Consider the following 26,278-nt stretch of genomic DNA (forward strand, 5'->3'; position numbering starts at 1 on the left):
ATGTTATATCTTACAAGTTCGAAGACTTTTCAACTTGTAAGATATAACACAACAGGAGAATTAAGAAGAAGAAGACGTAATTAAGAGCTATGCTAACTGCATAGACCTCTCAGAGCTAACTTCTGAAATTAGAATTCATAGGCCGAGATGGTTTGAGCATGCGAAGGAATGGGCAAAGAGAGAATGGTTAAGCAAGAATTCAAGTTGACACTTGACGGGAGACGACATAGAGGAAGATCTAGACGACGACAGGAGGATAGAATCTAAAAAGACTTGGTTGAGATGGGAATCCTAGACTGAAGAAGAGCTCAGAACAAAAAAGAAGAGAATAAGATGTCACTTACAGTGAAGAATTTTGAATATTCAAGCTGGAAGACGAAAAAGACTTCGATTTAGTGTAACGAAACTTCAACCCTTACTTTAGGATGTGAGAGAACTATTCGCATTTTTCTTTCAACTGCCTTCCTATTATTCCAATAAGGAAAGGTGTTTACTTTTTCAAGTCTTAACCACCAATCGGACATGTTTCAATACTTATTATTGACGTTTCATGAAGAAATAGTTAGGAATAACGTAATATCATCATCACATTACTTCTGAAGAATTGGACAAACTTCAGCTGAACTGAATGTACTCTTAGTTAACTTGGATAGTGAAAACTGTAATCTTTAATAGGAAAGCAGTTTGAGAGAACACAGGTCGATGGAATGAAAGAGAAAGATGGGAAGTTTGATCGATACGTTACGTTTGAATCTGTTTAATAAAAGTTGATGAGCAGCCGCTTGTGTTTTTATATGTTTAGAGTACAGTTTCCCAAACTTTCCATAACTGGGGGGGACCGTTTTTTTATTTATTTATTTTTTTTTTATTTTTACCTTCATTATGTATACATGCATATGCGCATATATGTATATATACTTAGATCAACTAAATAAGAAGATTAAAAAATCACTAAAATAACTGCCATATCAGTTAACCTTCGGGCCTGGATTAATTGCATATTTTCCGTTTGTGTACAAGTAGGTCATTAAAATTGACACCTTAAAGGTGACCAGTTACCTGGTCACCTAATACAAATAACTGAAATGTAACGAAAATGTTAACAAAGCTGAAATAACTTTGGATTCATTACCGTTGGACAATATATTTAAAGTTACGGTGTTCTACCACAGATATTAAAACAATCCAGTACATAATGGCATTAAAATATTCCTTATAAATGGAAAGAAAAAGAGATCTCATGCTTCCTCAAATGGAAAGAGAAAGATCGACAATTGACAAAAGAGTGTCGCTAAAGCGCCAATATTTGACAGTTCGACCACTCTTTCTCCTCTAGCAGAGTGACGTAATAATATTCCTCCATCACGTGCCGGCAGGTGTGTGCCAATCTCGTTACTTGAACAGAGAAAATATTGTCTTTTTCTAATTTTTTTGAACAAAATTATCAATTTTCTCTTTCTGTAATCCATTTACCAGATTCCTTCAGTTCTTTTGTTATCTTTATTATTCGGGCGTCAGTAAACCTACACGAAAAACAGAGACGATGTTGGATAGCTCCGCATCATCATCCCACTCATACCGCATCTCCGACTTCCGACATGCTCTGCGCGCCTGGGTCATCTTTGGGCGAATCAAACGACGACTAGAGACTTCGACCGCTGCAGAGATTCTCTCTCTATCGTATACCAATCATGTTTTCCTTGTGGTATTTGGCCTTTGTCGTGAAAGGGTAAGCCTAAAAATTTTCCCTTCGGGTTAAATTAGGGTTTGTATAAGGGAAGTGGTTTTTTCAGAGTATGGGGAGGATTACTTTCGAGAATTGTTGTGCATAGTATGTACTCCGATTTTGCAAAAATATCGAGAGAGAGAGAGAGAGAGAGAAAGAGAATCAAGAGGCTGGAATCAATAAACTTCCTCCTAGCAACAATTAATAAATTAGTGTAACGTTCTCTGTTAGCGAGTCAATTTCACTTTATCAAATTATCGCATCACTTCGGTGTTTATTCTCTAAACCACTCCAATACACTAATCCAATAAAATTCAATCTCTAATCATGCTTTCAAGGTAAAACGAATTAAGCAGATTTTTTTTTTTGAAATAATGATAGGTCAAATTAAACAAATACGTTTTTGTATTTGAAATTTGTAAGGTATTTTTTATGGATTCAGTTTGACCTCATTGTTTGGTCATGATGCATGATTCATGGAAGTGACTGATTTCCATGATTCTATATTAAGCCTAGAAGAACAAGGGATGTGCTTTGGGAGGGCGTTACAACTTTCTTTAGTTTGTTTGAATATATATATATATATTGAATGAATGAATGAACAGTCTTTCAGAATTTTTTTTAATTTTTTTATTTTCAATTTTCCAATGTACAGCATACATAAATGTTAAATAATGCATTGAAAAAATGCACAAATTTCAAATGTAACTAAGATACACATTTCCATATACATAGAAAAATTATCGAAATATGGATTATGATGGAAATAAGGCATAAAAGATTTTATCTTACCAACAACATCCTGACTTTAACATTATTATTTTGGGAGTGTGTTCCCTGAAAAAAAAATCTTTCCTAAGGTGCAGCTACAGGATATAGACCCTAAACAAAACCTTACGTATTCCTAGGAATATATTCCAAGAATTAAAATGCTATATTTGGGATTAATTTTAATCTTATAAATTGTAAATTTGTAGATAATGGAACGGCAAGAGTAGCCTAGAATAAATTGAACGTGAAGCTTAAACAAATCCTCTCTCTCTCTCTCTCTCTCTCTCTCTCTCTCTCTCTCTCTCTCTCTCTCTCTCTCTCTCTCTCGTTCTGTCTTTCTGTCTTACAAAAGAGACGTATTCCCCTCACTAATTCTATTCTTATTTTTCTCGCCGTTCTCTTTTTAGCCTTGATAGCACTATATTTAGCTATCAAGACGTTGTTCTTTTAATTAGAATCTTGATGCTTTGGGGGAGACAACACATACATCTTCCTTAGTCCAGAACTATTCTTAACCTACTGTTTATAATATGCACCTTTGTTTGTAAATGCTACTTCCTGTCTTCTCTGTTTATTTCCCTCTTTTCGGCTCCCTTTCATCTTTGCTCAGTCCCTAAATATGAGTTGAAAAACAGTAGATTAGCGATGTCTACTCTCTGCTACAGCTATATCAGTCTTATCTGTACACTCCTAGGGCTGAGACGGTAATATAACCGATCGTAGAAGCAAAATAGGCGAGTGAATATGGAGGCCAGAACTATTGCAGTGATTATAAGTGTTATTATTGGTGTGCTGGCTGTATTGTATATGCATCAAATCCCGGATTCGAGGTAAGTGGAAGTATCTCTTATCAGGAAAATGAACAGTAGCTCTGGAATTACTGAATAATGGGAATAGTGAAGAGATTGTTATCTAAAATTAAGGAAAAAATCGTATACGGGTTACAATTAACTATTACATGCTATTCGCATGTAATTCTTGTGATCATTTATACTTTTGAGATTTTATATAAAGGGGTTATAAATATAAATATAATACCCAAGCGCGATCAGTGACGTAATTACCCTAATATATATATCACTCACTGTTTGAAGCGTATGCTTTTGATTTATCTGTATATGTTTCAACATAGTAAAATCAGAAGAGACTGTTATCACCATGCGATATATCTTGCGCAATGGCCATAAATAGCACACGTCCGCGCAATCATTCTTCAACAATTAATTCCACTTCTGGTAGCCGAAATTGCTGTTCCATTCTCCGTTGTTACCCATGCCATGCCATGCATTCTCTAGCTCTTCTTGTAGTTGAGGGCCATTCACCTCGGTTTAGTCCCTCTGTTGTGTAAATCTAAATTTTTATAAATATACACATTTCTTGGAATATAAATATCTATAGAGAATCTGTGATAAATGTCACCGCTTCCTTCCACTCTCATGAACTTCACTGTTTATGACTCAAAGAATTTGTATCGACAATGTTTTTCAAGTTATAAATCCAGATCCTTAATGTTTATAGGCATACTGCGACTTCTCAGGTCTGAATGTAAATATATACATGTATAAACTATTTTTAGTGTTTAGAATATTTTTTTAGTCTAGAGATACGATGGTTACTAGATGTCAAGCAATAAAATCCTAAAGTGTACCATGTATTGTGAGATATTATGCTGTATACATTCTTACGTTATAAGCTATACGTAGAACAACTTTTTTCTGTCAATATATGATGCAAAAGTATTGTCATAGCAATTGTAATAAGTACATACCTACTTACATTGTATAATATGCAAAATTTTAATAAGTAAACCATATTGCAGGTTGCAGGTTGATATATAAACTCCCTCACAAATAATTACTTTAGGTACTTTCAGGTAGCATTATTTTGTTTGTTTTTAGGTTTTACAAAATGTATAAGTGCTTATTAGATTTTGTTTTGGATATCTTCCAGTCTATACGCTTATAACAACTCTTTTCTCAGGTTGACCTGATTGCAATAATATTTGGGATTCTTACAAAACTTTATCGAAATATTTTGGTTTAAATCTATAATAACAAAACCTAACAATAATGTTTAAACAATAGAAAATAAATACACCATTCTAGTTGGATAGAATTTAACGAAAATGTGACTCGTAGTCTTTGTGAAATTTGTGGAGTATCACAATTTTATGGTTTAAATCCGACTATTTTAGTAGCATAAACAGGAAAAAATCCTTTGAAATAATGAAAAATGATTTGTCACCTGATGTGTTAGTAACGACGGTTCTAGATAAAAATATTTTTATAGGATTCTAAATACTGTTTACCAAGCTTGTCATTTTATTATTGTTAGTAATCATTTCTGTTTACTGTTTATCTTTCATAATGCGTATAAATAAAGTAATGAATAATATTTTTCATAAGCTTTTTATGATAAATTTATACTAAATAGTTAATAATCCAAAAATGTAGACATTATTCATTCATTATTGTTAAATTTTTTAAGGTTATATTTTCCACCGTTGAAAATTAGTAAGTTAATTTCTAGAAACTGTAGAATCTTAAATTGCAAGGTTAGATTTAGGATTTTTGAATATCCGTACAGGAATACATATAAATTGACAGTTACTGTTGTAGAAAATGAGAGAATTTATTCAAACTGAATTATTAAGAATTACATAACTGTCTTTTTATTACCAAGATAAGCTACAACTTGCATCAAACGTTAGAATATGTTTCAGAATATGAGTTTCGTAGTCTGTTTTCTAGCTGGTGGTGACAAGCAGATGAGCAGAGTACAGCAGAGCAGAGAATGCTAGACACTACTCAATAGAAATAATCTAATAAATACATACACAAAGAGAAAGAAGCCAGGGTGTTTTAACCATTCCCTTTCAGTTTCAGACGATTTGGTTCGGGTGATATATTTGACATTGATCTGAGAAGTACCAATCAGATTCAGGGTTTATTCTGTGTGTGTGTGTGTGTGTGTGTGTGTGTGTGTGTGTGTGTGTGTGTGTGTGTGTGTGTGTGTGTGTGTGTGTGTGTGTGTGTGTGTGTGTGTGTGTGTGTGTGTGTGTGTGTGTGTGTGTGTGTGTGTGTGTGTGTGTTAGAACGTGTTCATCTATTATCTCTCTCACACACACACACACACACAGCTTATTTTTTTTAGAATTGAATATTCAGATTAACATCCGGGACTAACTTGAATTATCTTTCCGCGGGCAGCAGAGAAAATAGAGATGTACTAATAATGGATAACCGTCTCTCTCTGTGTGTATTCTATTCTATTCTTTGGAGCCAAAAATTATGCTAATTTTACATCCAGACATCATTAGGCATTTTATTTATATACGACAGAAAAGTAAAAAAAAAAAAAAAAAAAAACACTGGAAAGGATGACTTTATATATCGCATAAGAAAGAATAGAAGGAAGAAATTGCAATTTTCCTCCTTTCGATTGAATAAGCGATTTAAATAGTTTATTAAATTCACAATGAATCTGGAAATCATACGGAAAACAAATAAAATAATAAACCCCAAAATGAAGAATAGAGTAAATAAGCATTTAATAATTCCATGTACAAGAAGTCGTTTGAAGATTATTATTATAACTATCAATAGTTTAAGTTATATATTGTTACCCAAAACTATTATATAGAATTGAAAATAATTTACAAAATTTCCTTAACTTTTTTGTTGAGCGATTTCTGTTTGAAACATTTTCATTTGTATTTCACAGTTTTAAATATTCCAACTTAAACTATGCTTATCCAAAAGGATATCCTAATGTCTTACATAAATTAGAAAGTTGCATTTCCTTATTTATTCCTAAGGAATTGTATTCTTTTTTCGCTGTGTAGACAAAAACAAACCAAAAAAAAAAAAAAAAAAGAATAAAAATTCTCTTCTTCCTTGGCTCTGTTCGAACATGAGACCTTCTGGCGTCTCGTTGTGACTCTAATAAGCTGCCTGCGCATGCGTAGTAAGATCTGTCGAGGACCATCGAGGATCGTAGATTTAATAAACATAACCAAGCCCACTTTGGAAGAACTGGAGAGGATAAAGCGAACTAAAAGATCAATTTTTATAAAAAGAACAATTTTGTTCAACGTATCTTAAGAGAGAACCATAAGCACACAAAGAAAAAGTTAACAACGGTTACATTTATGCAGTTGCTTAAAAGCAAATTCCTTATGACACTATCGCACATGTCCACAATTAGATTTCGTTTCAATTAAGACATTCGCAGAGTAAGGAATTCAAAATGCTTCCAATACATAACGCACAATCCATAGAAAGGATTTTGCTTTGTACATTATTTTTTTCTTTCCATTATTGGATGCCTTTAAGTGACTCAGCATGTCTTTGGAATTATATATATATCATTCTCCGCAACAACTATCTTTGAGCCCTTTAGATGAGCCTCTTTTTTAGTGTCCTTAAGCCTTTAGACACGCTAAATTCTCAGTATTCTTCCTTGTGTTGAGTTTCATTGCACGGTTGTTAAAGCTGTTTGTTTGCATATTCATATTAATATTTTGAACTCGATGGAACAGTGAATTTTTATGGATCTGAATCTAAATATTACACATCTAAATTATAGATATTTCTTCGTGTCCTAGATGGGATTCGAACTCAGGTCTTTTGAACAAAAGGATATGGTCGAAACCGTTTAAATTACGGAAGTTCTCTAGTAACGAAATAAAAATACAGATTATTTAAGAAAAAGTTGTGGATTTTTATTTCATTTATATATTTAGAAATAGAAGAGTAACTGTTAATTAATACCATATCATGTTATGTAAAGGCAATGAAGTAGTTGATTGAGTTGCGAGTATCCATTCTTCTTCGTTTATTCCAATATGTAATATAATGCTAGCCAAGTTGATATTCGATGATTTTGTTATATTATTATAAGATAGTTAAATAAACATTGAGTTATTAATACGAACCTTTTTTGCCTGTTTTATATTATCACATGCATCATTGTCAAATAAAATATTTTTTAAAAAAATAAAAGAAAAATGAAAAAGAAAAAAAAATCGGCAGCTACAAAATCCAAATTTTCAAGGTAAGGTTTCGCACATATAATACAAATATATGTATTATTATTATTATTATTATTATTATTATTATTATTATTATTATTATTATTATTATTATTATTATTATTATTATTATCACATCAATCCCATTCAGAAAGCCTGTTAATCTATAATACATTGCATTAGTACCGTGGATTAATGATTTCATAAGCCAGCAGCTCTACTCTATTCTATTGGCCCAACATGGACCTTTTTCAAGATGCATCAGTTCACCAATAAGCAGAGAGTGCTTAGCATATACATGTATGTTGAGCACTCTCTCTCTCTCTCTCTCTCTCTCTCTCTCTCTCTCTCTCTCTCTCTCTCTCTGACAGCTTAAAAAAGTATTAAATTTAATTCTGATATTATTTTCCGGAGAATAATACTGATGTCAATTAGATAAACCAAAAAGCACTTGAAAATTTATCAAACTGACCTGAATGCCGTGTATGTATCTTTACGACAATGAGATAAACCGTTAGGCAGATAGCACCGCTTATTCTAGTTCAGATCACATAAAGGACAGTATGTGTAAGCGATATGTAAACAGAATTTTGAACAAAAATCATTGATTAAGCAACTATCAGCATGTCTTCAGGAATTAGAGAATTCAATTCAATTTCAAATAAATTTGCCACAGGAAATCAACGGATTTTATTATTATTATTATTATTATTATTATTATTATTATTATTATTATTATTATTATTATTATTATTATCATGATTTTAGAATAATTAGTGAAATACTCTGATTAGTTATCCGAGAAGAATCTTTATAAGAGTTTTTTTTTTTTTTTTTCCATCTTAAGATGAGTTAGATCTTATAAAGGAGTGGCAAAAATTTCCTCGTGTTTTTCATCGCGCAAACAGGCTAACCAGTCAGCAGAATACACGCAATTTATAGATATAACAGACTGTCATTAACTGCTGCTTCTGCTAGAATTCCAAACAACCACAGTCTGATCAATGGCTTATAAATGAAATTCAAAAAGCCTTTTTGTCTATCATGGGGTTGCAACATTGAGATTACTGAGACTCATAACCATTAACTTCATAATAGGACACCACACGATAATTTTTATCTTAATGGCATAGATTTTACTAGCCTGAATGAAAGTTTGAATCATTTGAGATACTAATAATGCCTCTGGGTCTATTGAAGAAGTCTTTGAGCCTTGGTTACATTTTACTGCCTCCTTAATATTCTCAAGTACTGATTTCTGTGGATGGCGTCAGTCGGGTATACGACGTGTAGACGTCTATTAATCAGACTGGTTTTTATTGAGCGGGTTATATATAGTGGGAATGATGCATGCCGAAAATATTATGACGTTCTACGTCTTGAATTAGAAATACGAGGGTGTTCTCGGCCTAACAATGAAAAAATGCATTTATAAATTCAAAATGATTTTTATTTTTCAACATAGTCTCCATTAAGACTAATACATTTATTCCACCGGTGCTCTAGCGCCATTGTCCTGTCCCTGTAGTGGTTCTCAGTAAGATCAGCAAAATACTCCTCTACAGCTGCAATCACCTCTTGATTCGAAAAGAACGCTGGCCATCGAGGAAGAGTTTTAGTTTGGGAAGAGATAGAATCAGAGGGAGCCAAATCTGGGGAATAGGGTAAGGTGGATGTTCCAACAATTTATAGGCAGATCCCTTAATTTTCACATTGCCAAAACACCTTTGTGGGCAGGTGCATTATCATGATGAAAGATGATTTTTGCTTCTGCAAACCGGGTCTCTTCTCATAAAGTTTTTCGTCTAGTCTGGTTAAAAGATTGGAATAATATTCCCCTGTTATTGTTTTACCCTTTTCAAGATACAGTAATTATTAAACAAAATGCCTTTAGCATCTCAAAACACCGATGCCATGACCTTTCCTGCTGATGGAACCGACTTTGTCTTCTTTGGCGCTGAACAACCGGCTTCTGTGCACTGTTTTGACTGCTGTTTGAATTCTGGTGTGTAATGGTGAATCCAAGTCTCATCCATAGTAATAAATCGACGCACAAAATCAGTTTTATTCTTGTTAACCACGCTACCGGCCAAAACGATATATATACGTGCAAGTTATCATGGATGCGAAATGCATATTAAAACTGTATAATACCATTGATATTATATTGAAATATATGATGGATACGAAGCGTATGAAGATGCGTATTTGATCTATAATGGCCGGTAAGGTGGTTAAAACGCTCCACGCACTGTTCAGAGATTTTCATGCGAGTGTGTTTTTGATCTGCTGTGAGCAAGCGCGGCACCCATCTTGTGTAAAGCTTTTTCGTTTGCAATTCTTTATGCAAAATAAATTCTATTCTTTTGAAATGCTTATAGTCTCAGTAATTTCACGCACTTTAACTTGCCTGTTCATCCAATACCATATCATGCAATTGAGGCAATGATTTCCGGTGTTGTTACACTTTTTGAACGTTCATCACGTGGATCATCTTTAATGCTGTTACGGCCATGTTTAAACTCGGCAGCCCATATTTCTTAATTGTCAGAGAACGTTTCAGATCATCCTCATAGTTGAACATCAATTGGCCCTATTAGTTGCATATGCAGATTGATAGCTTAGATAGCCAAGTAGATTGCGTATTGTTAAAAGTTCTCCAACGAACAGGCTTTGGATTCTATTCCCACTACGTGCAAGGATGCTTTCGAAAATGTTTACTTAGTTGACTGCCACTTTGCTTATTTCAGCCTGAATAAGTTAAAAATATTCCATGTTTTTTCTTTCTAGTAGGATTTCTGGATTGCTTAACACTTAGAGAATCCACGTACACACGTTTTCGATATTTTGTATATGGGAATTCCCATAAAAATAATTATTTTGATGTGAATAGTAATTATTGTCATAGTAGAAATAATTTATATCTATTAAGAAAAATTAAATTAACTTTAAATTTGTGTGAAGTTGGAGAAAACCTGGGGGTAAGATAGTAAATGTTAAAATACCCCTGTGAGAATCAAGTAATATTACGAACAAAACTTTTTGTCTATATGTCACAAAGTGTTTTCCGATGGAATTAGTAACATTTGAAAATAATAACAAGGCTTATTTTCATAAAAATAGGAACATTAGGAAAAGCGTGAAATTATTGTACAAAAAGAGAATCAATGGCATTGTCATCTAGCTTATTTGTAGACCAATATCTTTGTTAGCTCTTTTCAAGGAAAAATGTCTTGGAACGACAAGATTTGTTAATAGTTTTTATATTAATTCCATATATGAGAGATTGCAAAACTTGTAACACATTTGTTGTACATGTGGGCAAGTGGATAAGGATAAAGAAGGAACCAATTGATAACTTTTTTCTTAACACTTAAAGGGTTGTAGTTCTTTGGAGAAAATCTCTCAGAAGATGTTCTGAGGAACGAAGTAGATTATGTTATTAAAGAGGACAATGAGAAAAGGGTTCGGCAGGTCTCAAGATGGTAATCCAAAGAAAACAATGCAGATTTCGAAGACATTCTCTAAAGAACACTTTATCAACTTTACAAACTTTCAGTTTCATGTATCAATAAAAGTGTTTATGTTGTATCAAATGCTGTAAATCACATCAAATATGTACATTAAGAATAAACAAAGTCGTGAATGCTGAAGACAAATTTTTGACGTACAGTTTACAAAGCTAAAAAATCGATGTTTTTGTTTGGCAGCAACGAAATCATTAAAGATAATCAGAATAATGAGTTGATCAGAATTATGATATTATGCATTAATGTTTATCATACGCCTTCTTCAAAAATGGTGTGCGATGAAAAAATAAGTCACCATGCTTTCAAAACTGAAGAAACCATATGGAATGGTTTCTTCAGTTTTGTATGGAGGATATAATACCTTTTGCATGTGCTTGTCAAACGTACAACATCGGAAAGTTATACTTCCTGACGGGCTTTAAACTGTAATTTAAAATCAGAATATCTATTAGGATTCATTTCCAACTCCTAGATGGAAACAAAGAACCTTAAATATCCAAAGAACCTTAATTCCTCTACTTTCCTAGAAGCTGATATGAATACAAGGATCCGTTGATCAACATACTCTGTCCAACTTCAACCAGCAGCTGAGCTACCTGGTCATTGGCTTTCATTCCAAATGTTCTCTGGTTTAGTCTTCTTTCAATGTCATTCTCTAAGGACAACAACTTACATCTGTTAAAGAAAACTATTGATGGTTTGCTTCGTTTTTCTTAACCTCTTGCCCACACACGATGGGTATACTGTGGTTGTTGACTTGTGGGGTCGGTTTTTAGTGAGTTATGAAACGAGTTATCACTTTTTTCAATTCCTTAATTGATAAATGTTTGATTGACACCCATTAGTTAGTTCAAGATTTCATTAATAGTAACGGTTAAGCATAGCAACAACAACGATAGCACTTCTAAAATAACCACTGTTTCCCCTCCTAGTAGTTTGTCTGTGTGCGTGGTTGTAATAATGTTTGTAAGTTTTCAATATTCATTCATATGAGTTTTAATAACTTTGATCACTTTATTAATTTACTGCCACTTTTTACTCATCAGTAACTAAAGTATCAAAACCTTACAAAATTCTCGATCGTGTGAATGTTCCACCAACTATTTAAAAAGTGTCGTCAGAGAAAAAACAATTGCCTTTTAACTTCTAAATTTATCTTATAATATTCAAAATTCTTAACTGTTCTCTACAAGTTATATTTTGCTGATGGACATTTAACGAACTATTTAATCCCTTGAAATTCTTCTCGGTAGCTTATAATCCAGATCTTACACGTGGCATACACCAAATAATATTAGATAAGCTAATATTATCTCTGTCTTTTTCACATGTTTATCATGTCAGACATACTTGCAAAATGTTAGTATCGAAGGGCAAGAAAGCGATCTTGTTTATTATCGTAGGAGGCGTTGTGAACTTTGTGGTTGTACCTTGGTTTCTTCCTAGGTAAGTCTTAAGATTTTTCTGTGTCACATAATCCCAAGATTAAAGATAAACCAATGTCACTTTTAAAGGAAATGATAAAAATATCGTCGTAGAAATCAAACAAAAATAATAATATACCCACCCCCGCACAACTATGATGTTTTAATGCTTGTATACTAAAGATTTAATGCGTTACAGCAATTTATTAGAACAATACATCACTAGCTTAGTTTATGTTGTGATATACTGAATGTATTTTTCTCACTATATTCCTTTTACTATCTTCGGGAGTGTACGTATTAGATTGTTTTTTGTAAGCTATTAAAATGACTTTTCCCTCATTGCTGTCTTGTGAAATCATCAAATGATTAATCTGTAGATCAACTACTAACGGCGAAAGATAAATGTTGTATGCAGTTAGCACTGAGAAGTTAAAATCAGCTACACGATTATACTTTGAATCGGTGAATATGTTTATCGGTTAGTATCTCCAGTCAGAATTTCTCGGTATACAATGTTTGTGATGAATTCTTACACCAGTACGAAGTAGTACAGAATCTGATTATGAAAATAATTACATTGTGAATTCAAGAATATAATTATTTTTGTTTGAAATGTTTCTGTGATGGGATTGTTATATTTTAGCCTCTAGGAAGTTATAGTGAATGATAAATTGTCTGGATTAACGAACACAGTTGATTGTGGGTATGTCAGGCTTGCCGCCAACTGTTACTTTTCATCGCTCACTAGTTTGTTATGATTCGTCCTTCCGCGTTGGGAAAATAATTTCTAATATCTGAATAAGAGAAAACCAATCTGATACTAAACGATTTTTAGTAGTTATTTTACTAAACTTCTTAAGGAAATTCTCGATGTTGAAGTTATGCAAGAATAATGTCATGTATCTATGCGATAACATGTTAATTTTTAAAACTGTGATTTAAAAAAATATATATATATTTGCTTTTTTAATAAAAATGCAAAATTACTTAGTTCAGCATATTTTAATGATATTTTACTAGAGCGTTTAAGATTCTATTTTCTCATTGGAGAGTAATGATTTCAGAGCATGTAAATACTAGGCTAACTAAATCTTAACCATCGCTAAGTGAATCTTTGCATAAATACGAGGTGTGCAATGTCTACGATATTCAAATATTATTCTTTATTCACGAAAAGTTATATTTCATTCATATTCCTCAACTACTGAGACTTACATTCTTCAAATCATTTAACATTTTTAGAACTAGTTCCAACCAGGGGGGAAAAAAAACCAACTCCCCTCCATCAATAGCCCATACGATAAAAATATTTCTGCTCATGATTCGTTACACGCGCTTTTGTTACTTTACAAATCAACTCTTAAGTGTGATTCGATGTTTAAAAAAAAAAAACGCTGCCTAACTATGACATCATTTCGATATCAATATTAGTTTAAGGCTTAGATTATTAATAAGCACCACTAGTAAAGACTTAAAAGTACTGCTTGTAGTTCTTAAAATGATTACAGTCATTTTATTATTAAACATTTATTTGTGATTGAAAAGTCATTGTGATATTTTAAAATCAACAATCGTACTATTTTTTCTAATCGTTGCAGCAAATGATGAACCAGATTGGTAACCGATAGGCTAAATTATCCTCATGATTTACTCTGAGTCGCAACATGTTTTGAAGTATCGGGGGTATGCCCGCCCTGTCTTGCATGAGCCAATGTTTGCATGTTTTAACCACTTCATCTATTACCGAGGGAAAAAATGGTCTGTGATATTCTTCAAGAAATGTGAGATGGGGATAGAGAGAAAGAGCAAACCACACTGCAAAGAAGTGCTTCGTATAATCAATGAGATTTTTTTCCCTCAATGGTATTACACTCAGGGTGACAAAGTTGTTCCTGGAAATTCCGGTTTTAATCCCTCAAATACCGAGACTCGGTCAGACATTAGACCAACTCGTGCAGTTTACAGCGAATAACATTCTGGCCTCATATCCATAGTTGCTTCTGTAGCAATTCCAAATAAATACTCTCACGACCAGTGACTTGGCTTCATAAAAACATAACCGCTGTTTCCCAATATTAATTGTCTGCGTAATCTGTAAATTTCGAGTATTCTCTGTCCAGTTTAACTGCTCACAGAAACTACAACCTTCACAACCAAAAGCTACTATCGTTAAATGAGTTATGGACGCTTTTAATGTGGGTTTTCAGTAATCAAATATATATATTGTTAAGACCATATGAACAATTTTATGTTCATATGGTCTGTTATTGTGTTAAAGAGCGATTTAATGTTTAGGATGACATGGACACGTTTTTTCAGTTCAACACACGAGAAGGATGAATTTACACCGTGTTTCAGATACTACTATTAATTTTTATCTTTTAATTTAGAGGAATTTTTATTGACAATCATTGCACCGATTTATTAAGGTGCATTAATCATAGACTATTTCATTAAATCTTTGAAATATGAATTTCATTCTTTTTTTTTTAACTTAAATATAATCAGAACTTTACATAAACAGTTTCAATCGATTTAAAATATTCTTTATTTGTTCTTAAACTTTGAATATTACGAATCATGTCACATTAATTGGTTATTTCATTTCAAGTGGAGCACGTTAGTCATTCAAAGCAAGCGAGGCTTTGTTCCACTTATTTGCATTGAATTCTAAAAATAAACTGTGTGGTCTTTAATAGAAAATAGTACTCTGTAAATACCACTTTAAATTGAGAATTAACGATTCTCTCAAACAATGAATCAAAAGTAGTTTACATTCATTTATTGAATTAATAGTAATTTTAATAATTGCACGCAAATGGACAAAAGATCTTTCGAAGCGAAATCACACAGAGAATGTTCTGCCACAATTGAATGCCGTGGTCGCCAAATACATGATGTTCTCCACACATTACGAAATGAATCTTGGCTGCCCTTAAACTAAGAAAAGGAAGGAAGGAAAGACGATGTGATAGGATGAAAAATAATCATCTTAGCCAAACTTAGAAAAGTCTTTTGTTCAGCTTCGCATTGCATGTTGGATAGCGAATGACATTTCCACCTGCTTCCTTTCTCTTTTGCTTCTCTTCCTTTCTCCTTCGTCTTTTTCTTAATTGATTTCCCAGCAACCATTAGTTTCTAGCACGCTACAGAGTGTGTTAAAGATGACTCTTTGGTATCTCTTCCTTCCCAACACAGACAAGCCTTCGTTGGTGTTTTGACATTAAACGTACTGAGACAAAGCAGACGTAACAATGCCACAAATGCGTGCTGTAATAGATGGCAGTAGTGTTTTATATTAACTATATTGCGCAATCACAGAACTTTGTTCGGTATTATAGCGAAGATATGAACATTTTTGGCATATCCCCCACCCATCCCTCTCTCCCTTCCTACTTAATAGCTGTTTTTATAAATTACTGTTTTGTAAATCGTATATAAATGTAAACATTTATAATAATAGAAAGATTAACTTCTTGGAAGCTTTTAAAATTCAGAAAATGCGTTTTAAAATTAGCAATTAGTTTTCCTGTTAAAATATAATTTCGTTTTTGCAAAATATTCTATTTTTTCTTTAATTATGTATCTTTCGCTTTAATTACGTTTATTTGAACGTTCATTCTTCCATTGGATAGCTTATACGATGACTGATTCAATAAATAAAATAGTAAAAATAAAAATGCGAAACAATTTAGATATTATGATAGTGATATGTTTATATACAAAAAGGAAACGTTTTTGTTTCTTATTATGAATTAATTATAAACAAATAATTCGTGATTCATTCATAATGATAAATAATATAATAAACTTATTGAGTGGAAAATAAATATTTTCATGTTATTAATTTCTCAAGATATATTGCCAATAAATAAAGTACATTTATATTAGCTCCAAAATAGGATTTATGAGTAAATATAAATTTTTCTCTTACAAAAGAATCAGTTAATTTTATTTTAATTTTTCATTTAACTTGGCATTACGAACGGAATTATAGTGTACTGATCGCCAACCTTTTTCGCTGATTGTTATTGCTTAATTGCTCTGTATTGTTAGGCAATTAAGTGCAATCGGTTACGGTCATTGTCAGGTAAAATTTCTGTCGGTCCCATTGTCGCCCTCTAGCGGATATTTGTTTAAAGTGGTAAGTTGAATACTAATTAGCTATCAAAGCTCATTACTTAGGAGCCAAAATAAATTTTAGCTTTATAAAAAAATTAATTATTTTCTGTACTTTCTATAATTAGTTTTACGCTAATTACATTTTAATTATTTTGCATTATAATTCGGTGTTAAAGTATTTCTGTTTTGGAATTACATTTTCTAAGCCCATGAAACTAAGAGTTCGTTTCTTATTTTTATAACTATGTCAGTTTTATCTGATATTATATTTTGTGATATAATAATTCGTTCATATAAAAATTAGTTTTTTCATATAATTTATATTAAGGTTACTTTCTTTTCTTGATTTAGCACCGGACTGAGCTTCAGAGAAAAACAGGTGGATAAAGAAACATTAGAGAAATTAGAAGCCGGATTTAATCGTCTCCAGGAAGCAAATGACTGCAAGTCCCTTCTTAAGAAATATCTTAGCAAAGATGTCTTTGATAGATTGAAAATAAAGAGTACAAAGTTCGCCACACTTCTGGATGTAATACAATCAGGTATGGTAGTGAGTATGATTCTTGGTGGGAATATGACGTTTGAAATATACAGAAAAAAGTTTTTTATTTTTAATTTATGACATGAGTATTAAAATAAAAGAAAGTTATGTTGTGCACTTTCTAGCTTGAATCAGTCTCCCGAAAAAGTCATTTTTTAACTTGTCCAATACAACCAGAATTCATTCGATAATACTGTTTTTTTTTTACTATCTTAGAAGAAAGATAGTTAAAGGTTCATCTGCATTAGGTTTAAAGTCAGATAGACAGCATTTCGTGCTGACTATCGATAAACTATGGTAAATATAATAAATGAATATTATGAGTGGATATTAAGTTTTTATTTTTTTTACATAATCTGGAAACCCTGCTATAGAGACCAAACATGGAACTGTTTTATGCAGCTTCAGGTCTTCAATAAGCGGGACGATGATCTCACACACGAAGCGATGAAATTCATTAGCCACATAAAGATATTTACAAATATTCATATTCACGAATATGAATATCTGTAAATATCATATTCGTGATTTACAAATCACGAATATGAGTTCGTATTTGCATACGAACTCGCAGCTGATGGTTGGAGAGTGGATACGCTAACCACTGGAGTCATTGTTACAATCCGCATATCATATTTCAGTAATAGAAAATACTATCTTCTTTTTTTTTATGGAAATCTCACTCACGAAGGTTGTGAATCTGTCATATGCTAATATTCTGGATGACGGATAATCCCGAAAGAAACCTGATTCTAAAGAGCAAACATGAAATGTTTGCTCTTTAGAATACAATACAATAAGCAAGATTGTGATCTCGTTGCCGATATTCGTCTGCATCTGCTGCCTGAAGATATTTACAAATATCCATACCGAAGGTGTTATTTTAAGTAATTGATTATCAAGAAAAGTATGTGGAAGTTAATTTAGTATAAATCCTCGCAAGTTTCGTGTTTTTTACTTACATAATAATCCAAAAACAAACAGTAAATTACCAACATAAAATTGAGACTTTTTGATCACTTTCTTCCTCTATAACTTGATTTACTTCACTATCTTCTACTTAATTCGTACAAGTATTAAGCCAGTAATTATTGAAATAATTACTGAGAAAGAACAAATTAAATATTAGATATAATGTTGTCATTGAGCAGATATAAATGAGAATGCGATAATCCCACGTAATGCAGTGAATCTTTAACACCAAGATGCTGAAAACGGGTACTTCTTGATCATTAAATAAGGTTAAGGTTTTGATCTTCCGATTTCCCCAATTAATTTTGACTATTGATTGCAGTTCGACTTGTTGCTGGGTGTTTCAAACTCATGCTTCTTTTATATTGGTTCTAATCATTAGTTCCAATATGTGGTGTTAAAAGGCTAGAAAGAAACTGTCTATCCAGAGAGTGAAAAACAAGAAACTGGATGACCCTTTTTTTGTACTACAAAGTTCGATATATATGCTTGCTGAATATAAAAACAGTTTTTTTGAATGGTTTCATTAGCTTTCTTTGCTACTTCGAAGTGTATAATGTAATATATCTTGCTTCTATAAATATTTAAAAGCTAACGCAATTGTACTTCCCATCAATGCGGAGCACAAGAATGTTACAAATGAAAGCGATTTAGCCTCTCATATGGAGGTAATGAATTATTTTTTCTTTCATCGAAGCTATTTCATTTGTCTTCCCTCAGACACGTATTTAATAGCGTGCTTGCCTCAGAACTTTAGTTGCTGATGCTAAACAAAGTCGATCCCTTTAAATACACTTCCCTGTAACACACCGGTCCAGATAAGGAAACCTTCTCTAGGAGCACATCGCATTTTGCTTAGTACGAAGCAATAAATAACCGTATTGAAGAATATTCTGGAAATTATCAGTTCATTCACAAATCATTTCTGCCTGTTTGGCCACTTCATAAAGAACTTAAAATTTCTCATTAATGAAAAATAGTGAATAATCTTTAAAAAACAAAGTTGACAATTAAAACACAAATCGTTCTGATAATGCTTATGTTTATATTCTTCTTGTTTTCCATTTTATTTTTTCATTTCTTGTTTTTCTCTTAGCATCTGCAAGCTTCCTTTGATTCTAGTTTCCTTTTTAGGTTCCAAAGTGATGGAAAATTATTTTAAGAACCAAGAAACGGCCAATTGAACGACATAACTAATGTTAAGTAATCAATACTCCTGAATCGCTGGAGAAGGTCGAAACTGTGGTTGCCATGGTGATAGCAGTGAACTCCTCTGCTGACTCCCTCCCTTTGTGGCACACACCCGATTCTAATACCTACCTCAGAATTATATTTAGCCTGTAAGAGTAACAAAATTTAGCGGGCAGTGTGTAATGTAAAGGTATGTTGATGCAAGAGTTTGTATACACAGGGGAACGCCTCGTTTTATGGATCTCTCTCTTTTCTTTCCCAAACTAATTCACTGATTTATATCTGTTATTTAAATAGAAACGGCTAATAAAACTAAGTAGAAAGATGCTAGCTCTCATTATTATATAGGAACGATGATAACGAATCTAACTGCGCTATATACCTCGAGATAATTATGTGGTTATAAGCTGTTGATTATTAATTTATAATAATCAATTCTGAAGATTTCGACGTACAAATATTTAATTACGTTGATTTTCATATAATCAGAGTACTTTTATTGCCATTCTTGGTTTATTCAAGAAAAGATGTATGAAATTCTTTGCAACATTATTGTTACATGATATCTGTGTTGCACTTGATAACTGTTCTGATCAGTGTTTAGATCTATTACAATGTTAGAGTGGTCGCCATTTTAGTGACAGTTTTATATCAACCCTAAAGCGTATGTTATATATGGAAGTACAATTAACTGAACTATCTACAGTATGTGAGCGAAAACAATTTTTTTTGTTCAATTGTTGAGATACTGAATGATGTCGCTCTGCAAGAATGCTGTTGTAAATACACACACACACACCCTGTGGCCTCCTCTCTATTGAGAGAGTTGCAGCTAATTACTAGAGAGATTATGAGCAAGGTAGTTTCCCGTTGCCTTTCTTGCCATAAGTATTTATGACTGTAGTCGTGTGTGTTCACGCGACCGTTTTGCCTGTTTATGAGGGATGAAAAACCCGAATTACAGGGGGAGAACCTTCCATATCCGTATGAGACCGGTTATATCCAGGAATTACTGAAATAGAGCCAAAGGCTTCACTTCGGCGATGCAAAATTATTCAAATTAAATGGATATTGAAACCAACATTGTTTCAAAGCCGAATAGAGAAACTATAAAAGTTTCGGCGGATTTAAGCGTAAACAAACCTTTCATGATAGGGGAAACTCGTAGTAAAGGTGGAATAAGCTCTGATCACTATCCTTAGTATTTCCCATAATGTAAAACACATCTCCTAGCAGACATGTATGATGTTATTTGATACCAAGGATAGTGATCAGAGCTTACTCCACTTTTACTACGAGTTGCCCCTGTCATGAAAGGTTTGCTTACTAGGATCCGCCGAAACTTTTATTGTTTCTATATTTGGATTTGAAATAATGTTGGATTCAATATCCACTTAATTTGAATAATTTTGCATCGCCGAAGTGAAGCCTTTTGGCTCTCTATTCCAGTAATTCTTGAAGCCCTTTTGCGATGTGACAACTCTTGGCAATTCGTATGGTAAAGTATAACCTCTGCATCACTACAACCTAGGGTGAGCCTATCACCGAGTGGAACCAATGCTGAGTTGAACGATCTTTCGGTCACTCGTAGGGAGTGGTCCGAGGGATCGCTTAATTTTTAGACAGATCCTTGACTTAAACAGTGACCTCAATAAAGGTCGAAACCGGTTGGAAGTTTGGGTGATAAATGGCAATGCTGTAGCCCATGAAGTTTTAACTGAGGCTCTGCTGTTGCTGTCACTCAGGTCCTAGGTGTGTGTGTGGTGGGGGGGGGGGGTAATGAATGGCAATGCTGTAGCCCATGAAGTTAACTGAAGCACGGCTGTTGCTGTTACCCCTCATATGAGCAAATGAGAGGCTCTGCTCGGTGGTGAGGTGAGCCTGGCACGGGGTGGAGCCAACGCTGAGAGTTCTTCTCAGTGGCAGGGTGAGCCTGTTACTGAGGGGAACAGCGCTGAGTTTTTGGAGTTTGACCTGTACTTGAACATTCAATAAAGATCGAGACCGGTCTGGGTAGTGACATCCCCCCCCCATAATGTATAACATCATACATCTCCACTAGGAGCTGTGTTTTACATTATGGGAAATACTAAGGATAGTGATCAGAGCTTACTCCTCCTTTACTACGAGTTGCTCCCGTCATGAAAGGTTTGCTTAAGCTTGGATCCGACGAAACGTTTATAGTTTCTATATTCGTCAAGAAACTTTTGTAGTTTCTCTATTCGGCTTTGAAATAATGTTGGATTAAACATCCACTTAATTTGAATTATTATATTACATCCAATATTTAATTGTACATTGTTTAAAAGAAAAATACATGTTTCTGCTATAAGAAATTGCATATTGTATATAACAGAAAAGTGAAATGGATACAACTGTTCTAACACTATATGATTAAATTTTCGTAATTTCAAATAATAACATAGAGTAAGGCCATTTGTAAAAAATAACTGGACTGACAGTAAGATTTAACTTTTCGCCCTGTTCACTATGATATAGGATTGCATATGCCTACCTGCCTTTGTGCTATATCAATATTGTATCTGATTTTTCGTTTTACTTCGGCTTTTACTACTAAACAAGGCGAAATTATGCACTGATAAAAGTATTAATTATAAAATTAACCAAACGTAATACGACAGAAATAAAAAAATATGAAAGCTTTATTCGTGAATTAGCTTACACATTGGCTAAAAACAGACTTAAATACAAAAGTGCCATTTATAAATTATTGCAACTGTTTGTTTTTGTTTTTTCTGAACAGCTTATTAAAAAAAAATATAACTTTTATTCTATTCGTCAAAATAAAGAAAATATTTAAATATATTTGTTTTTTAAAAAATAATTTTCTCAGACACCTGTATTTACAATTTCACATTACCGTTATATTGATATACTGTAGCGATTATTTGTGCGCATAAGTTGCGTAATGTATCAGTGTTAGGTAGACTTAATGTTGTGTATAATTTCAATAAGTTAAGATGGGGCAACATCTATTGAATATCCATTCAATACATGTCAAAATGAATTTTCATAAGTTATTACTCATGCAGTTGAAGACCATGCAAAATTTTCATAAGTTATATATTCACTGCTTTGTTTTTTCTTTTCACCTACAGGTGTTGAAAATTTGGACAGTGGCGTTGGTATTTATGCACCAGATGCCGAATCGTATACGATATTCGCTGATCTCTTCAATCCTATTATAGAGGATTATCACGGTGGATTTAAATCTACTAGTAAACATCCACCTAAGGACTTTGGAGACATCAACAACTTAGTAAATCTTGATCCAAAGGGCGAGTTTATAATTTCCACAAGAGTAAGATGTGGGCGAAGTCTTCGAGGATATCCATTCAATCCATGCCTAACGGAACAGGTAAAAAAAAAAAAGGATTAATCAGCTTAATATTGAAAGTTTTTTCTGAATTCATGATGCTCCTCAGTCTAAATTTAATCCCTTCAGCCAGTTCAAATCGTAATGACTATATGAGATGATGGATTGTTGTCAGGATAACTTCTTGATGGATGACTGCACTTCAAATTATTTCTCTAAGTCTGTTTATAGTACAAAGAACCCAAATCCACTATTCACAACCCTGGTTAGAAGAGAATCTGCCATATGAATTGGCTTCTTTTTATATCGCTATTGGTTACATTTGAATGTTTGATTTTTGGATTTCTTTTTAATCATAACAATAGAGAATGTTAATAGTTTGTGCGGAGTTAGACTGATCTTTGGTTCATATTGTTGAATGTTATTTAAAATATAAACTGCAAAAATCAATAATCAAATTCCCGGATGTTATTTTGAAGTTGATGTAAAATGCATGATTGTCGCATTTAATTTTATTTACTGGTGTTTTAGTAGCTTGTAAATATTGATCTTGACTTACGATATGAAAATATTTACTGACCAAATATTTATTTGTACCTTTCATAAAATTAATTTGTAATCAAATATAATGTAATTAATAAAAAAATGATTTCTTTTGGTAGCAATACGCGGACATGGAACAGAAGGTTAGCCAAACACTGAGTAGTATGACTGGAGAACTAAAGGGAACATATTATCCTTTAACGGGGATGGACAAAGCAACTCAACAGAAATTAATCGATGACCATTTCTTGTTTAAGGAAGGCGATAGGTAAGACTTTAAAAACGTTTCCTTAAAACGTATTTTTAATTTAAAGGTATAATTTTAACTCTTGACAGAAAATGTATTAAAGTGCAAAACACCCAAATATAAAATAATTTTGAAGTTTGTCAACGGCGTAAATTATTTATAAAGTAATATATTTTAAAATCGTGTATTTAAAGAAATTCTTGATGAATTCTCACTTGCAACAAACCATCTGAGATTAGATTATTTAAACTTGGTGTTCTTTTAAAATTGTGAAAATCTTTCATTCTTTATCAGATTTCTTCAAGCAGCCAATGCTTGCCGTTACTGGCCGACTGGACGCGGTATTTTTCACAACGATGCCAAAACGTTTCTGGTATGGGTAAATGAAGAGGACCATCTTAGGATTATATCGATGCAAAAAGGAGGCGATTTGCGGCAAATATATAAACGACTTGTCGATGTGAGTAATTTTTTTTTCTAAAAAATTTGTTTACGGGTAGTTAATTCTAATGAAGTTATTTAGTTACTCACTAAAACATGTTATTTTATTATTATTTTATTTTATTTTATTATTTTTTTTTTGCAGGCTGTTGACATCATTGAGTCTAAACTGCCTTTCTCACACGATGATCGCCTTGGTTTTTTGACCTTTTGTCCCACTAACTTAGGAACCACCATCAGAGCTAGTGTTCATATTAAACTTCCAAAACTGGCTAAAGATAGGAAAGCTCTAGAAAATGTATCGGCCAAGTTTAACTTACAAGTGAGAGGTAAGATAACTGTTTCATTGACTCTGAGGTACAGTAGACTAAATAACATTAAACAAGCTTAGGTTTAAGATAAAGACAACAGCGATGTTATCTATAGGTTAATACTGATTAGGAAATGGATTTACAAAGTTTAAAGTCGAAAGAACATTTTGCTAGTGTTTAACTACTAGTAGCTGCTCAGGTCTTTAAGTTATTTTAAAAAACAAGTCCTTAAGTTTTTTCATCTTTTATATATAACTTTTAATTTTGATTTTTTTTTCTCTTACAGGAACCAGGGGTGAGCATACAGAGAGCGAAGGCGGTGTGTATGATATTTCGAATAAGAGGAGATTAGGCCTTACAGAATACGAGGCAGTAAAAGAGATGCAAGACGGAGTTTTAGAATTGATCAAATTGGAGCGCGCAGCTTAAACTTTGGCACTTTAAACCTCGCCTTCATCCTCCGGTATCTCTGGAAACTCTTCTGAACTATGTGTCATCAACAGCACACCTCAATTCCTACATCTTTAGTCTTACTGGATAGGACGTGTTCATTCAAAAACATGCAACACTCCCAAGTGGAGATGCAGTGTTCATATTTTATAGTTTTATTTTATATTCTATTTTCAGAAAAGTTTTGTTTTGTTTTTTGTCCCTAGAGACATAGTTGCAGCTTGAGCTAGGATTAGTTTTACAAGGAACCGATTAAATATTTAATTATGAGAGACAAATCCTGTGTTATATTTTTATAGTAGTTCCGGAAAACTGTGCAGTTTTTGTAGAGTACTGAAGATGAGTCTAGTCATTGTTTGGTTGCTAGGTGACCGGCACTGTACTTTTATTACTTTTAAAATATGCACATCGATATAAGTTTGTTACATGACCTTATTGTGGCAATAAGTCGTCCAAGTGTTCCAGCTAATGTTATATAAGTGCTTACATTCTGTAAGACATCTAGTTGTGGTAATAATAAAATAAGAACTGTTACGATATTTGCTCATTTTTATTCATATGTTGAAGGTTATTCTGCAAAGTTGAAGAATGCCATTATTAAACCATTTTACAAAACCCAATTCGCAAATAAAATACGTATTTATAAATAATATATTTTTCTTTATTTGAATTTATTAACAACTTTCATTGACTAATACACCCTAGATGGCAGTGCGATGGGATTCAATAGCTGTAGGATGATCGTGCATATTTTCACTTTGGCCTAACAATAAACGCACAGTAGAAAACGTTTTTGTTTAAAATATTTCCTAAAACATAATAAAAAATGAAAAGAAATTTTATTCATTATCTTCTGATATTAAATTTCCTAAAATGTTTAAATCAATATTAGTACAACGTAAATCAATTAAAACAGTGAATTGCATAATATCGTAATATTTTTATATAATCCTAAAACACCCTATTTCGAGACCAAATTTGGAACTTTTTCATGCCACTTTCCCTTAAATAAATGGAGCATCATTCTCATACCGAACGATTAAAATTCATCTCGTACCTAACATCTGCTCATCGCGAGATTAGAACCCGCGGCCTATTGGTTGGAGAGTGGATACGTTAGTCTGTCGGCCATTTTGTTTTGTCTTTTAGATTACTACAATAACTGATTTCATATAGAAAAGTATTTGCTATAGCAAAAATTATTCCAGACTTTACAGGACGTTCTGGAATATATGTCATGCATTTAAATATTCTCGAAATATTCTATAAGAATACTGCGAATATGAAATATTTCATATACCAAAGGTTGATTCGAAATATAATTTTTAAGTTGAGTTGAAAGAGCCTGCCATTTACTTAGTAGTTATTAATTTTCTCTTAAATAAAAAGTATGCCTACGAATTACTGATTTTAAATCGTCATCCGTCTAAATGATCTTTCTAATGGATAAATTCCCATCAGGGCATTTTGTGAGCATAATTTGTAATAAGAGGTGCGTGAATTGACAACGATAAGTTTTTAGTGACTTTATGAAAACTATTTATGCGAGAGAACATTCTGTTTGTCGATAACCAACGATTTATGTTTAAGAATTTTATTCTTGACTTAATAGTTTATCAAATAATTAAATATCTGGT

General features: G+C 32.7%; 1 protein-coding gene across 3 annotated transcripts; it reads left to right on the forward strand.

Annotated features, from left to right (window-relative positions):
• The first annotated feature begins 1,622 nt into the window (after nucleotides 1–1,622).
• LOC150097527 (arginine kinase-like) lies at nucleotides 1,623–25,178 on the forward strand. 3 transcript variants are annotated; one of them, XM_090407526.1, is made up of 7 exons: nucleotides 1,623–1,729; nucleotides 16,960–17,150; nucleotides 22,432–22,691; nucleotides 23,312–23,460; nucleotides 23,734–23,899; nucleotides 24,026–24,209; nucleotides 24,478–25,178. In XM_090407526.1, exons 1-7 carry the CDS (start codon nucleotides 1,692–1,694, stop codon nucleotides 24,618–24,620), a joined length of 1,131 nt encoding a protein of 376 aa, XP_090263652.1. In that variant the 5' UTR covers nucleotides 1,623–1,691; the 3' UTR covers nucleotides 24,621–25,178. The 3 variants fall into 3 exon arrangements, with proteins under 3 accessions (XP_090263652.1, XP_090263651.1, XP_090263649.1); XM_090407525.1 differs by lacking the exon at nucleotides 1,623–1,729 and adding an exon at nucleotides 2,922–3,327; XM_090407523.1 differs by lacking the exon at nucleotides 1,623–1,729 and adding an exon at nucleotides 12,408–12,505.
• Nucleotides 25,179–26,278: the final 1,100 nt, after the last annotated feature.

This window comes from Typopeltis vanoorti, chromosome 17 (genome assembly GCF_054136105.1).
Source record: "Typopeltis vanoorti isolate ZY-2024b chromosome 17, IOZ_Tvanoo_1.0, whole genome shotgun sequence".
In the NCBI taxonomy this organism is placed as follows: Eukaryota; Metazoa; Arthropoda; class Arachnida; order Uropygi; family Thelyphonidae; genus Typopeltis; species Typopeltis vanoorti.